Raw genomic sequence first — 16828 nt, 5'->3', positions numbered from 1 at the left:
CACACACATCTTTATTTAGGACGTTCAAAAATTTTTTAAAATAAAAAATAAAATGTATCAAGAAAAATTTTACATGGATTTGCAACATGCCTTTTAAAGCGAAATTTATATCTTATATACACTGTTCAGTTTCAATGTGTGACGGTGTGATCTATATTCATGTGTTTCCATTGATTTGCAACTTTCTGCAATGTTAGTGTGATTCTTTTTGTTGACATATAAACCTCGAAAAGTACCCGGCGACATCGCCTCGCGAGTAAACCTCGCTAAACTTGAAATGTTGCAAATTCACATGAATACTATAAATAAAGGTTTGTTTATTTGTCCAAGTATGTATGTGTAGTATAGATACTAATATATTAGCATAAATTGTGTCCAATATTAATTTTTTTTCATTGACATATATTTGAATTTTATTTCACACGGACTTCTACTTGTTAATAAGTTTTTGATAAACAAGGATCGATGGCAAAAAACCTTTCAAATTGTTATTTAAAGATATAATCTTGATAACATATTAAACATATGTTATATGTATATTAAAACATATATTATAACATACCTATGACAAAATTATTGAGATTGGCTCTTTTAATCGATATATTTACCGAAAATTCTTATTATTATATTATTTAGCGTCATTATGTTGTTTTCACATTTTTATTCTAGAAACATTGGTCCACTTATATTATCCATGAAATATTTAAGCTCTTCAAATGTTGAAAAATGATTGTTGTCAAGTACCTATATATCGCGTGTAAGAGATTCACACGAATCGTCTTTTCGATGCTATAATTGATTCTTTTTATTCTCATTGTTCATATTCCACATTTTCATTATAATTAATTTATATAATATTATTTGTAAAATAATTGGGTTTTTTTTTTTTTTTTTTTTTTCAAATATTGGGAAATAATTATTTCAATGTATATAAGTAACGTTAAAAGGATTCAGAAACCGTTTTTCTCAGTGTCATTAAAGGCAGAAGTCCATTGCAGAAATACTACTAAAAATCGCTGGAGACTTTAAGTGGCCTTCTATAAGAGAAATGTTACTATTTATATAATTTATCGTAAATTTTATTATAATAATAGCAACTTACGATTATAAGTTTTTGAACAGCTCACTAAATTCATCTGGCAGATATTTAGATTGTTCAGCATATATTTGCATGGCAGTATTTACGCAGTGCGGTGCACAATACATCATTAGATTATCAATCATATTCGTGAAGTTTTCTTCTTCTGTATCGTTAATGTAATTGACTGGAAATGTGTGATTCAAAATTGCATCGATAAAGTACGCTGCCAAAGCAACTGGTGAATCGTTTAAATCAATCGCTAAAACAAACAATACATTTTGAAAATGCTAGATTTTCAATCTCTTGCATATCCTGCATTAATTTCCTATACTTAATTTATAACAATCTATCTATAAATCTAACAACAATAAATCTAACAACATCTATAAATATTTTTGTAGAATTATAAAATAAGAATGCATTATGTACCAACTGTGTTTATTTCTAAAGGTTGATATTCAAAGTATTCGAATTTTTCTAAGACTTTTTCAATTGGTGGTATTTTTTTACCAAGTTTCGAAAAAATGTAACCTTTTTCCCAATTTATGTAATTCGTCATGTTGAAATCATTACAAACGCTACAATTTAAACAATGTAATTTTTATATAATTTTTTATCTTCTCAGAGTTCCTTCAAAAACTTACTAAAAGAATAAACTTACTGTTGCGGAAATAATATCGACATAATGCGGCTGTTAATAGCACGATCGTAGGAGCCATCCATAACATTAAATTTATCATGACCAAGCCTTAACATAAGATTTTTTAAAACCACATTCATCTCAATACATGAAAAACCAGATATTGTTGGTGCGCTGGAAAAACCAAATCCAGGCAAGGATGGTATTATTATTTCACGCTCTTCTAGTATATTCATAGCTTGTACCAAGTTATAAAATTCTATTATCGAACTTGGCCATCCGTGTAAAAGTAGCAATGGCTTTAATCTTTTCTCCACATTACGTTCCTCCACACGTGGATTTACATGAACAAAGTGAATGTCTAATCCTGAGTTAAATGCAGAATATATAATCATTTATTTAAATTAATGATATATAATTAACATAATTAATAAATTTATGTTGAGATTGATAAATTTTTCTAATTTTTTCTTTCCTTCCTGTGAAAATCTTCTTTAGAAACCAGTATTACATTTTTTTTCATCAGATTTTTAATATTTTATTTTAATTTTTAAAAAGAGAAATTTTTTTTAAAAAGAGACAGAAATATTATTATTGATACTTGACATTACAATATTATGTTTGAGCTATTAGAATTCTCATGATTATTACTAAAGACCGTTACTGAGCAAAGTGTTCGTTGACTTTGAAAAACAAAGTGTTTGTGACTTTGAAGAATATTAAACAATGTTATTTTTTGCTATATGTTTTTTTCACAGCTAATAATATAAAACAATATTGCAATATTACCCGCTATTGTAATAAATTTTTATAATTCAAGTATGCTTTTAACAGTATAACAAAAAGTCAACAATAAAAAAAGTTGTACAATACAACAAAAGACTTTGATGCGAACTAAAATAAATGGAACAAGTTGTTGACAAAGATTTTGTATATATTATTTTTTATCTAAAGTATTACTATATAATTCAACTGATATTAAAATCACATTTTATTGTATTTAACATTTATTCTATTTTAAACACTATGAATAAAATAAAAAATTTTTAAATTTTATTAACTACAAATTTAATGTATTTTAATGTAGTTTAATATCATAATTATTAACTTTTATCTTAATGAATTGAATTTTAAATCAATGAGTTATAAAGAGATACATATTAAAATTATTTACACGATTTTTTAAATTATTCACTGTGCTTTTTAAAATAATTATATATTTTACCTTGGATATGAGTCATAAAATGTGGAAAGCTATTTATGTATTTCTCGCGTTCCTTAAAATTATAATAATATGCCCAATAATGTAAAAGTTTGGACAACATAGACATGTTAATGCTATCATAATATGTTTTGCGCGATTCTACTCTTTGTACAATACCACTAACTCTTAATTTATACTTTAGATTTTTTACTAGCTGAAAATGATATATTTTTATTATTAATAATTGGTTAATTAATATGTGCTTTTTATTTGATATAGATTTTATATATAATTGAATAAAATGTATATAATTTTTAATGAATTACCTGTTCGGAAAAAGTAATTTTATATGGCCTAATATCGTCGGCAAAATCTTCAGTACCGGGTCTCCACCATATTTTCGGATATTCGAAATTTCTTATTTGAAATGAAAAATATCTCAAAGAGTTGAACATTGAAGAGCGATTTAAAGTAATCGCAGTAGCTAGAAAATAGCCCATATTGCTGGCAACTTTTTATTTTTTTGACTTTAATGAATTTTTAATGCAATTGATGTAATTTTAGCAATAACGTTTGATAAGCCTTTAGTGAAATATTTGTCTGACACTTGTTTCGCACACACTACAACTTGTTACCGCAATGATTTCAGGATAAATAGAATTCGAAGCGCGCACACGGACGAACCGTTAAATAATAATAAATAATAAAGGTTGCCTAATACCAATCGAATACATTGAATCTTTTGTTGTTGAGAAAAAAATTAGGAGCTGTGTGTGGAAAAATAGGATATGGTAGGACAACCGTAAGATTCAATTAAAACAATAACAAATACATATATTTCTCGAAATGTGATACAATAGGTTTCTTGTGTTGGTGGTCATATCTAATTCTTCTCATATTTTCCATATTTTGTTTAAGTGGATCGGACGATTATTTATATCAAAGACGCGGCGGTGCCCTCTATCTCATTTTCTTATCATTCTATTTAGAGCAAAGCCGGCGGCCGCGTCTGTCGCGCTTGCTATATATAACTCTCTACTATTTTATTTATTACTATCATCGGATTGCAGTGTATGTCAATCATGCTAATACGCTTTTTATAGGCCAGTGCCGAGATCCACATCATACCGCACATTCAGCATCATTAATGGCGTCGGGACGGTGTGATCGAAAAATTTATTAATAATATAAGTTCGATTTGTACAAGCAATACGATCGATTTTCGATAGTATATATACATATATATATATATATATATATATATATATATATAAATCTTAATTTTTGTCCGTGACAAGAAAAATTATTTTAGATTACTTTAAAATCATGTTATACGTATAGAAATGATATACGCACGAAAAGATTATTTTTCTCTTTTTTGCAAAATTTTTTATTGCCCTTAATGATGACGAGCGTGCGTGAAAAGCAGAACACATATCGCACGAACTTGATATTGGCTCGCGTTAATCTTCAAGTAGATATTGCAAATAAATGAAAAACTTCCCTGCAATCTACGTTATATCCTTTATAAGAATGACATGAGAAATTTCGTATACAATCAAACGTGAAATTTCATTCTCGCTCTATTACGCTTTCACGCTGCAACATTATTATACTATTTTTTTCTCTTTAACTCATTGCGTCGGAATGAAAAGCCATGCAATGATTACCTTATCAGATATAACGCTAATTAACGACGTAACATTTCTGAAAAATAAAATTTTGTGCCGCTACCGAAATTATATTACGATCCTAGATCGCGGTGAAGACATTCGCTAAATCTGCCGACGCAAGATATCGATTCAATAATGCATCGCTTGTTGAATTCATCGTCATATATGCGCAGCATTTCTCTGTTAAAATGTGCAAGGCAATCGTGGAGAATTGTGATGAAACGATTTCGCGCGCGACTTTCGGCAAATTATTTTAATAACGATAAATCATAAATCAACAATGAGATCAATGCGTTCGCGCACGAACGTATACAATGATCTATATATTACATATATATATTTATATACTACAAAATAAATTTTACACTCTGATAAAATTACGTATACAATTTTATACGTATTATAACAAACGTATATAATAAAAATATGCATATGATAAATAGCATAGTAAGTGAATATCTATAATACGCTCGATAGAACGAGGACAACGAGAATAGAACGGTATGTTTTTGCGCGCGAAATCGTCCTGCGATATCTAAAGCGGGTTTGCCGTCGATCAAACGCCAAGTCGAATTGAAATCTCATTACACGATCTCTGTTTTACCCTCCTGCCCGATAAAACGATATACATATATACAAAACGTCCGCGTTTCGCGTTTGTGCATCGTACGATCGAGAGGAAAACAAGGCTATTACGTATCGCCGGTATATGTCCAAACGTCAAACGAAACTGCAACGTATATCCCGTCGTTTGTAATCACTCTCAAAATTAATTATATTACGATTGGATTACAATTTATCTTTCGAAACGCATGACAGATGCGGTTCGATTATTATCGTTAAATTTTGCAAAATGAGGAGAAATAATTTCCATTTAAATATTTTTCTCGATCACACGTTGATTTGTACAATGCAGATTCTTTTTATATTAATTATTTCAAGAAAATAAAAACGCATGTCTCCTAATCGGTTCCTTTTCAACATTTGCTCTCTCGATCACCGTCACCGACGCTCTCACGGTGATGGAAAAATAAACATCTAAAAACTTAAAAAGTGAAGAGTGGCGGGAAGGGATGGCGAGCCTGTGCAACTAGCTTACGTTTGAGCACGATGGTACTCGTTTTCTTCGTGTAATATTTTTTTTTTCTTTTCACTTACGACAACGCCTACGTTTAACATCGACGATGCACGCGCTCATCTGTATCATTAGAGGCTGGTCCGCGATTCGATCGTCGGACACGGTACGTTTCATTCCATTCGTCTTTAGCCCCCCGCGTTGATTATTATTATAAATCCCCCGTCAAAGACACAGCTATAATCGTCGTTCGTCAGGATGACTCGATGCATCTTAAAATATATTTTACAAGAGGACATCCTGTACAAAATTTGTTCGCTACGCGGCAGAAGGATATCTCGAGATATCTTCGGAATGGGGCCCGTTCTCATTGTTCGTATCCCGAGCCGCCGACGTTGGGCGATTTTACGAAAGAAGAAAAGAATAGAGTCGCGTCGCGACGCGACGCCTTTCGCGCACTCCTCGCGTGGCCGGATTGATTCGCTACATGCTATAGTAGAGATAGATAGGTAGATCGAGAGTAAGCGAGTGAGTGAGAGAAAGAGAGAGAGAGAGAGAGAGAGAGAGAAAGCTTTGAAAAAAACGAAACACGTATATATCATCTATCTTATGATTAAAACAACTAGAATCACTTGTGTACCATCACCACGTGGGATACGCTACAGTAATTAACGCATTCTCGGAGAACCAGGATAATTAACCCGTGCGCGGAAAAGCGTCGTTATTCTGCCAACCTTCGCTCGCCTCCGCTCCATATCGACTATAATCGAACGATATAGCTCCTTTATGTGTGTTTATGTGGCAGTGCTCAACGTCGACGAGATTCGTCGACCCTTTCTTCGCCGAATAGGAGGATCTCGAATCTTGTGCCTAATAGCTGACTCTCGCAACATTTTAATTTCTTCGAACTAAAAGATTCGGCTAGTCGCAAAATCGACGAGTTTCGTCGAGCGCTGCATGCGCGAATTTATAATATATACGTGTGTGACATTATGATCCCCTTCCTCAGATGCAGATACTCGTGTATGTATGTTTGTGTGTGTATGCATATATAATTCTCTTTTCTTCTTTTTTATATATATATATATATATATATATATCTCTCCACATATAACGCGCGCACGCAAATGTACGTATGTGTGTTTGTGTACGTATGTATGTGTGTGTATAATCTAACTATACATATAACTATTTACAAGAGAAGGAGTTTTCCTCTAGAGCGGAACAAGGAGCGAGGACTCAATATGAATTCTATTCGCGAAAGTAAAAGAAAGAGGAGGAAAAAAAGAGAAAGAAAAAGATAGAGAATAGAGATCTTCGGAGATTTCTTAGGAAGTGTTGTAGATTCTCTTAGGACGGCGGCAGTCAGATCGGGAGTTGGTAATATTCGTCAACGTGCTCTGCATCCTCTTGGCTTCTCCGTGAAGACGCGAAGACTGTTATATGCTGCGATTATATGTAAGGGGGCTGTAGCTGGTGCTATGCACCCTCGTAATTTGTTTCTCTCTTTCTTTCTCTCTCCCTCTCCTTCTCTCTGACTCTCTCTTCCTTTCTTTTTCTCTGTCTCTCTTTCTCTCTCTCTCTTCTTTGTATATCGCTCGAGCTGATGCATGACCGAGGACGGGATGTTAGACGTCCGTGTACTTGCTCAGTTTGTCGCGCAGCAACATGTTTTCGTTTTTTAACCGGTCCAGCTCCTGTCGCAGACCCATGTTCTGCAAATGAAGCGAGAAATGAAGATTCGATTAAATCTTTTTAATTTTCTTTTATAAGGCGCATAAGAGCGATGCATTTTAATTCTTCACGGGTCGTCGCGGAAGAAAAAAATGTAGATAAATTGATAAGAGCAGCTTACATACATTCTTCAGACACAGTTGGATAAGTTATTCTATTTTTTTCCACTTCTCAATGAAAGAATGAATAGCGTAGAGAAATACTGTAGCGGTTTCGAATTTCCGTGAGAGAAAACTCACCTCTTTCTCGAGGAAGCCGGCCCTGAGTGCTATCTGGTTCTCCTTCATGCGACGCGCGTCTCGCGATCGTTTCGCCGCCATGTTATTCTTCCTACGACGCGCCCAGTATTTGTCATCCTTCAAGTCATCCGGAACGAACTGCGGTCCCAAACGGAAGCGCACGAGAAAGAGAACATAAGAACGTTAGAACGTTTATTCGTGTTCAATAATGTCGCGAGAAAACGTATCGTTCGAGACGCGAGAATTTATCGATCAATTTATCGCGAAATATCCAAGAAGTTTGACGATGATGCGAACGAAATAATCGCGTTAATATAGAAGCTTACCTGTTTCCGCGATTTCTTGATCATGGGTTGGGGTTTGAGCTCCTCGTCGGAGAAGGCCCGGGTACGTGGATCGAAGTCTCGCCCCGATGAGGCCATCGAGAGCGCTACAAGAGACAAGCCATATTGTATTCGTGACGAGTCCTCGGAATCTGCCGCGCGGAAGAGGAACAATCGACAATGTCGACGTTAGTCTACGTTTGCTTTGATGTACTCGACAAGCACGACGTTATCGCGATAAAGATTCTGAGATAGGATGTATTTCTTTTTTCCTCTTTCGTCTTTCTCTCCTTTTTAAAGAAACACGGTTACATCAGTGACACTTCGTTACGACTTTTCTTTCATTGCCCTATTTTATAGCTTCGTTACTTTCGATAAAACTTTACGACTTTCCATCGCATCCCTCTCTTACATACTTTATGCTCTTGCAATTTATTTTACTCTTCTTAATTTTGCATATATCGTCAAGTAATATATTCACACTCTTTTCAAGTTTTCTAAAGATGTACACAGTAAATAAATTAATAATACATAACTATACATTACAAAAAATATTAGACTAATGCATATATGCTTATAGGTATCGTTAGAAAAATTTAAAATTTTTATTCCGTTATATATATATTCCCACATTTCTAAATTTATTTAAGTATACATAAAATCGTGTGAGAGAAATACTTCTCAGGATCTCGATATCACGAACGACGGCTACGATGAGAGATAAAAGTAAGAGGGCGAGAAAATATTTACTAGAGTCCGCGGGAGAGGGTGGGTTCAGCGTGTCCGGCGAGCAACATTCGCTCGGCGATGGTGACCTCTCGCGCTTAGTAACTGGTTCCAAGTGGAGACCCGCTGGTCCCTGATGTCCGGCGGCCTCGGTATTGTTGATTTTATGAAGCTGGCTGCCCTGCATGGCACCCTGTCCTCCACCAGGCACACCATCGACGGGGATGCCGTTTTCGGAAAGAAACTCATCGAGATCGACGTACTGTCAACAAAGATCCGAGACGTTATTTCCGAAATGACATCTCAATATTTTAAGCAGAACGTATCTTATACTCTTACACAAATCTAGATAGACTTTGAATCAGTCCTATCAACAACGAATTTTACATGAACTTTAAGAACTTTGAGAATTTTGTCTATTAAGACGCAATTGGATAATACTTTGCTGAGGATATTAGGTAAATTGAAAAAAAAGAGGTCTGCCAAATCATCGTAAAACTAATATGAATTAAAAAATGTCTATCCTCTGTGTTGTTACTTTTTTTAAAAAGTACACAATATCATGAGAAACTTGTAAGCGTAAAAAATGAAAAAACTTGCAATATCTTTTTGCAAAAAATATCTTTATATACTATCTCACGTTTCTTTGCACAATTTTACTGTGCTTCTTTATCGAAATATGTCGCGACGGATGGAATGCAAGTAGTGAAAGTTGGCGAAAGGTTCATAAAGAATTGCATGCTTTTCCAAAAATTGCGTTATTCATATTTTACAAACAAATGTTTTAATCATTGCTTACGAAATATACACATAATTTTACATAAATTAAGACAATGAATTGTTTATGCAATCTTATATCTAATTGAGTTCGCAAAAAATATGATTTATAAAATAGATAAATTTTTTTTATTAATTCGAGAGTTAATAAGAAAATTATAATTTTTTGACAAGTTATTTAGATAATTTTGCTAAAAATAGTAACAAAGGGAAAATAGTAAAGAATGGCCAAAACTTCTCTTCTCGATTCCGCCGAAGCATAACGGAGAAAGCGGCCGCGCTATCGTCACGATTGCATAGCGGCTTAATATTCGGCTTCCCGGTTTCTTGATCCAGGAAGGCGAATTATAACGAAGTAAGTGTTACAACGGGGCGATGCAGTGGTCCGCTACATTGGTTTTCTACATTCTATTACGTAGCGTATACACATACAGCAATTTCCGGGATACGCATGAGCTTCATGACGTACATTTCCGAAACCAACGATATTTAAAGGAAATTTTATAAATTCTCTCCGCGCGATTAATCTCAATTTTAAAAAATCCGTGCCGTGAATTAGGCGATGAACATAAGTTTGAAGAAAACATGGACATCATTAACAAATATAGTTAATGGGTCGAACCAAGAGACAACGATTAGCTTCGTTTTCGATTTTCGCTCATGGAATTTTGGGATTAGATTCAGCCAAATTAAAGGCTTACCGTGTCGCACCTCTTTATACATACATGATTTAATACCTTCAGGTCGGCATCGTAGGGCAGACTTTTGTCCCAGAGAGTGGGCCCGAGGAAGGCGGCCTGCGCTTCCACGTTGCCCCAAAGTTCGCCATCGGCATCCTTCTTTTCCTCTGGTCCATCTTTACCCTGTTTCCCTGAAATGAATTCAATTTTATTCTATTAATTTCAACGATATTTATAATTCTAATTTTATATATATGTATAGTGTGTATGTATGTATTAGTGATGTAACGAATATTCGCTGATTTCAAAGTATTCGCATTCGTATTCGTATTCGCAGAAAATATGCGAATGTTTTGCGAATATTACTTTAGTAAAAGTTGGTCTCTTTAGAGGAAAAAATATATAAAATGTTGTAAAAAAACTAGACAATTAAATAATTTTTCTTTATTAAGTTGGCCAGCCTTAAGGATTTACATTGTAAATTTTACAATGTATTAATAATTTTGTTGACCAAAAACGAAAAACATTATTTTACTTACAACTACACAAATTGACTAGATCTTATTTGGCTAGGATAGGAACTAAACAATTCAGCAGTTTTCTTGAGTTTAAATTATTCAATATTGTTTTTTATACTCACAGTATTTCATATTTATCTCTGAATAATAAATAAACAAAGTCTTTAAACAATTTTCATGAAACTCCGTAATAAAATAAACAAAAACAAAATTATCTTATTTCTCCTATTCTCTGATTAAAATAATGAAATAAATGAGATACTTATATTTTTCTACTAATATTTAAGTCAGAAGAAAGAATAAACTGACGTTTCAATATTTATAAATATTGATTTATATCGTGCAAGTCAATATTCGCATTCGCATTCGCGAATGTCGGCAACAAATATTCGCATTCGCATTCGCATTCGCGAATATCCAAAATCGCACATTCGTTACATCACTAGTATGTATGTATGTATGTATGTATGTATGTGTGAATGTATTTAGATAGGCTTTTTATAATATATATCTCATAAAACGTAAAAAACAAAAAAATTTAGACCATTTTAATGAAGCATATGCAATATAAAAAAATCTCAAAATTTGAAAGATTATCAAATAGATTGATTATATGCAGAATTAGTGAAATGTTATTTTTCTCGCTGTACAAATTTTAAGCCGCTGACTATTTTTACAAATAAGGTCGGCATTATGAGTAAAATCTGTTCTACTTATGCAGGAAATTACATTCATTCACATAGAGGTATTTAAATCGGAGAATTTACGATATACCGTTACAGATAATCTTTTTTAACCGACACGCAGACATACTAAGAACGCTATTGACAAGCAGTCTATACGCTATACTGTATTCTCTTGCTTTTGTATAATGCATTCTGTCCCAAAACTTTTTTTGCATACGATATAATACACTTTTCACGAAATTGAGGACTTGTTCTACAATGTTATACAATGATGATTTGTAATTTTACATATCTTGCAGATTTCTATGTCTAATATTCTTTTGTATAGAGACGAGAGAAAGTTCTTTTATCTTATAAATTCATGCTAAATATTATCAATATATACTTATGTAACATATAAGTATATATTGGTAATATGTAGCATGAATTTATAAAATTTAAAAAAAATATATATATTTTTTGTTTATATTTAAAAGAATTTAAAATCTAATAAAAATTTTTTTACAAAATGTTATATTTGATTTTCACATATGACGTTTTATATTACTAGAACAAAACACAAGCGCGCGCCACGCACGCGCCATTCTTTGATTTTATGTTAAAAAGAACACACATATACATGTATATACATAATTTGAATTATTTTGTTTTCAGATCAACGTGTGTGCTGTGTACTACACTCCGCTATTGCACATATCGGTGAGTGAGAAATTGTTTATTTTTTATTTCGATTGAGTTGAAAGTATATTAGAACATCCCTTTCTAAAAAAAGGCATGTTAAGTCCATTCTCGCAAGTATTGTTGCATCTTACTTGCGAGAATCGACTTAACATGCCTTTTTTTAGAAAGGGAATCGACGACATTGTCGTATCAATTTTTCTATCACATTTCTTACATCTAAAATTTTGTCGCGAAAAAAACGAGGAAGAAGAATATAAAGATAGTCGGTAGCCTTGAAGATGCTCATCCAAAAATAGTTAGCTAACCAGAATCATCATATTCCATTCTATATTTTCTCGCATCTTACTCTCTATACGTGCTTTCGTTCATTTAACGATATATTATAATTTATTGATAGCCGTATTTAATTACTATTAATAATTGCATCAAAAAAGCAATCATGAAGTATACCGCGTAAATGTACTTTTTATATATTTCTTGATTAATTTCGCATGAATAAGATTCGACAAAATCGTTTGATCATTTAGATTAGTGTTTATACTCCGAGTCTGAGACGTGTTCGGGTCGCTTGTCAAGGCTATGAGAACATGCCTTGTCACGTTATCATGTATGTTAATTGCTAAGACATCGAATGGAAGTAACAAAGATGATGTTATGATGACGATAATAATCACAGCGATGATGACGACGATGCTGATAATTATAACGACATCAAAAGAACGATCTATAACAATAATAATGATCGGTATAACTATAATATATCCCCGATAGCAGATATACATATAGGCTATAGGCAGAAATAAATGTGTTATGAGAAGCGGTAAAATTTATAGATTTTAAACCCGAACTGTCAAACGAACCCGTCGAATAGATTCGATTCAAAAATTTTCGAACTATACATCTTTTTTTTTCTAGCTACGAACGTCGCGTAAAAATAACTATCTCGTACCATAGTGCAAAGTAACTCCATTCGACGGTATGCTAATTTTCGTCACCTCGCTACTTTTTCGCTTTGGTTCACGGAATATCGGCTCTGCCGTCCGCTCTCGCCTCGCCGAGGTTTGCGGTTTCTGGCGTGCCAATGCGCTCTATTCAACTATTGTTGCAGTCGTGCCTGTAAATTCAAGGCTACACTCACAATACCGCGTCCTGTCGCGACAAGTGTGCGAATATACATTTGCGCAACATCGCGATGGATTAGGATACGCGAGATGAAACTTCTCTTTTAAAAGCTAACAAGACTCTTGCCTATATTGAAGGCAAGCCGCCTAGCTTATCGAGAGATCTTTTAACCAGGGCTCGAGACGTGCGATAAATCGAAATATTCGGTCGATTATCGATCAGCTGAGAATAATCGATGCCCAAGTAGCGCGCCGATTAGAGGAACGGGTGGAGGAGGAAGGGAAGAGCGCAATCGCGCCTGTTGCTGTTCTCGTAAAGTCGTCTTAGGTGACCCCCGGCCGAGATTTCTGTGCAGCGTATACGCTGGCTAAACAACTAAACAACGGCAGTCCGTAATTTGGTTCAAGGCTCGACCGTCGGCCGACCGACTAGCTCCGCGGAATTAATCTCGTGTTGCGGGACAGCAACTGTCGAGAGAACGAACAGAAGGAGAGGGCAGGGAACGGGGGGACAGCGTGTCTCGATGGCGGGTCGAGTACGATATAATCGGTGCGAAGGATCGGGGGGGAGGGTATCTTCCTGATTTTATCCATTCATTCACCGAGAGCTGCATTTCCGCACCCTCGCGTTTTCTCTGTTTCTCTCTCTTTTTCTATCTCTTTCTCTCTCGTGCTCGCGTCTCCATTTGTCCCTCGTTTGTTTACAATGGTCAGCCCTTGGCAATAGGCAACTAATATTATCGTTATGCAGGTAGCGGAAACATGCGATTTCTATACGAACTCGATACGACTATGCATATCCTAGAATCACTGTTTTTTTACAAATTTGATATGCTTTATATGTATTTATGCAAGCGATTAATTTTTGTAACACGAGCTCATCGCAGATTATATTTAAATTAATACATATTTAGCGAAACTTATTAAATCGTTCTACATCGTCAAAAAAAATCTGATTTATTTCTCCGTTCTATTTTAATTCTATTAGATTTATTAATTTTTTAAATTACTATTACAGTAAAACAATTTACATACTAGTTATTTGTGCGTTATTATCTTGTCATAATTGTTACATATAAAAAAAAAGAATGTTAATTAAATGCATTATTTATTATCTTGGTGATTTTAATCGTATGAAAAATTAATTATTATTTTATGGATTACATGAAAGGTAATTTTCATGTAAATCCCCACATTTGTATATTTAATAAATTTAACTATATATGTATATGTTTAAAAAATCAAGTAAGAAAAAAATTATAAATAATAATTATATGGCCATTAAATGTCAAGAAACATAAGAGACTTGTGAAAGTTTCGTTGACATTACTAACGTTTATTTGCAGTATGGACTAGCTTCTAACGCGGTCAAGACAGTTGCATTTTGTTAATTGCGCCAATAGATAAAAGTTACGAAGATAACGAAGTTAATTACAGCGGACATAAACGCACGCGTATAGCGTTCCACTTCTTTCCGACAGCGGAAATATTATTTATATACTGAACTATATTTTACGTGACAGTAATTTTACGTGAAAAGTAATTTTTTACTCCGATTAACGAACGTATAACCGATCGCTTGTCGATATTTTGTACGAATTAAAAATCGAAGGATCTTGATGAGATGCGTAAGAACGTCGGATTCGCCAATGAATGTAGCTATTACGCGAACATGGCATTGAAAAAGAAATTTACCACGTCTCTCCTCGCGGCGATCTCTCGGCAATTCGCGCGAATGATAGATCGGCTAATAAATCGTTGGGACTTAAACGCTGCTTAAATGTTGAAAACAATAAACCCGTTGCAATATGAGCGGAAAACCGCTTCGTTATTTAGATAGTCGCCTGGGCAATTCGCTCTTAAGATTACGCTTACGGTGAAGGTGACAAAACCGCATTGCATCGCTACGGTTTACCGCACATCTGTATCTGTCGTCGCTGAGTTTATCGATTTTCGCGAACACGGTTACATCATTGTTCATCGCGACTCAAAATTTCAGTTTCATCCCTCCTCCCCGAAACTTTCTCTCGCGAGCGCTATCTTTTTGAACAATTTGCCTTTCGTCGCGCAACAGAAAAATTCATTAAATATTTACGGACACGCTTACCGAGCTTTAGTCAGAGCTCGGAAATCGTTCTTGCTCTCCTTCCTTTACCAAAGCCGCCGTCCAATATCGTTACTCGTTTATGTAACCGACGACACGCGAACATCTAGGCTGGTAAACACGCGAGGGTGTCTCGTGAACGTGCTTTCTGACCCACCTCCCGTCTTTTTTTCTCGAAAAACTCTCGATATAATGACTGTAACTCACCCAACTCCTAAGTATACTTCTCCCAGAGTGCCAATTCATTTTACCAGCGTCTAAAAGATGAGCTGTGCTCGAACGTTGTAGAAAATCAAAATAGAGATCGGTCCACTTTTTGATCTATCGCTTTAAACGCGGCGTTATAAACACTCAGCTCGAGCTCGTTAGTTTGAGATGAAGCTGGAAACGTGTCGATTGTATATCGCAAAGAGCAATGGTTCCTCGCTACAATGAACACGCGGCGCGCCGTCGATAAACCTTTCTCGATCAATCGAGTCTACGACACAATAGCTCGTGGGATAGGCCGTCCCGTCCGAAATAACCATTGACCAAGGCCGCAGGAAACCTTCTCCAAACAAATGCAATTGTTTAGCCGTCGTCGATTCCGCCGTTGCCGCCGCGACTCCATCATTGCGATCTATTTCCGGGATTGAGATCGCGAGATTATTCGTTTGTAACATTATAAACATTTCACCGGCGAGGTTAATCAGATTCAGATTTCAAGTTCGACCTCTGTCGCACAACCGAACCCGTAAAATATATTTTTTTTTTCGAAAAAAATATATATCACTTTTTTATATAATATGATTTAGCTTCTATATAAGGAAGAAAATATAGAAAAATAATTAATTGTAAATTTTGAAAGAAAGCGCTATTTATGCAAGAAGAACTCAAGGGGAGTTCAAAATGTCTGAAGGTATATTTCACTCGACATAATTGAATTAAACTCTTTACCGATCCTCCATGAAGGAAAATATCAAGGAGATAAATAAGCTTGGTTGACGCGAGCGGAATGTCAAGTTCTGACAGCGCTTTCTTGCGGTCGGCTATACTCGGTAAGGAAAATCAAAAGGTAACGCGGCGCGGAACGCGCGATAGACGAGAGGAACTTGACTTACGATCTGTAAATCTCATATGCCGCGTTGTCGGTACTCCGATGATTTGTGCGTGCGGTAAGCCGCCATCATATCCCTTTTGACGTACGGCCTGTACAACCGGCATTAGCTTAGATTCTATTAGAGGCGAACTCTCGAGGTACCCTTTGCTCGCAATTGCGAAGTTAGATACACCCGGTATATAGCGATCGTACGGTGAAATTGCACGGATGAAAATTCATGTCGAACGATATATGTACTTTGTTATTGCATAACTCACGCTTCCGCTTACAACGTCTTCCCCGCGCTTTTGTGCGATCATCGAAGAAAGAATATATACGAGTTTTATTGAATTTAGATAACTTCTCTCTCAAGGCAATTAATTCCTAATAAAGACCATTAAAGTATGAATTCCATCGGAGTGCCGGAAGCGAGGCGATCGTTTCTTTTCCTCCCTTCCTCCTAAAAACACTTTCTCCTTTCGAGCACG

General features: G+C 34.9%; 3 protein-coding genes across 13 annotated transcripts in view; 1 reads left to right on the top strand and 2 right to left on the bottom strand.

The window, feature by feature from the left end:
* The window catches only part of Med27 (mediator complex subunit 27), a 146301-nt gene that overhangs the window by 28197 nt on the left and 101276 nt on the right, over positions 1-16828 (top strand). The window contains exon 5 of the mRNA XM_083043279.1: positions 12011-12055. Coding sequence (XP_082899405.1) covers positions 12011-12055 — 45 coding nt within the window. The remainder of the gene's footprint in view (positions 1-12010; positions 12056-16828) is intronic.
* Positions 593-5850, bottom strand: LOC145938127 (juvenile hormone epoxide hydrolase 1-like). Its single transcript, XM_083041528.1, has 5 exons — positions 5757-5850; positions 1743-2088; positions 1511-1659; positions 1103-1340; positions 593-1037 (listed from the first exon to the last, which is right to left on the bottom strand). Exons 1-4 carry the CDS (start codon positions 5848-5850, stop codon positions 1105-1107), a joined length of 825 nt encoding a protein of 274 aa, XP_082897654.1. The 3' UTR covers positions 593-1037; positions 1103-1104.
* Positions 7160-16828, bottom strand: part of LOC145939114 (thyrotroph embryonic factor) — a 68362-nt gene continuing 58693 nt past the window's right edge. For 3 of the 11 annotated variants that reach the window (XM_083043270.1, XM_083043272.1, XM_083043264.1), the window contains 5 exons: positions 10198-10343; positions 8720-8957; positions 7973-8121; positions 7647-7784; positions 7160-7388 (listed from right to left, as the gene is read on the bottom strand). In XM_083043270.1, the coding sequence (XP_082899396.1) occupies positions 7302-7388; positions 7647-7784; positions 7973-8121; positions 8720-8957; positions 10198-10343 (758 nt within the window). In that variant the 3' untranslated portion in view covers positions 7160-7301. The remainder of the gene's footprint in view (positions 7389-7646; positions 7785-7972; positions 8122-8719; positions 8958-10197; positions 10344-16828) is intronic. The other 8 variants (XM_083043273.1, XM_083043274.1, XM_083043267.1 and 5 more) reach the window with 5 other exon arrangements.

Source organism: Prenolepis imparis, unplaced genomic scaffold (assembly GCF_030444845.1).
Source record: "Prenolepis imparis isolate NDT839.2.m4 unplaced genomic scaffold, iyPreImpa1.0 SCAF_7, whole genome shotgun sequence".
In the NCBI taxonomy this organism is placed as follows: Eukaryota; Metazoa; Arthropoda; class Insecta; order Hymenoptera; family Formicidae; genus Prenolepis; species Prenolepis imparis.
This window is presented reverse-complemented; position numbering and strand designations above follow the sequence as displayed.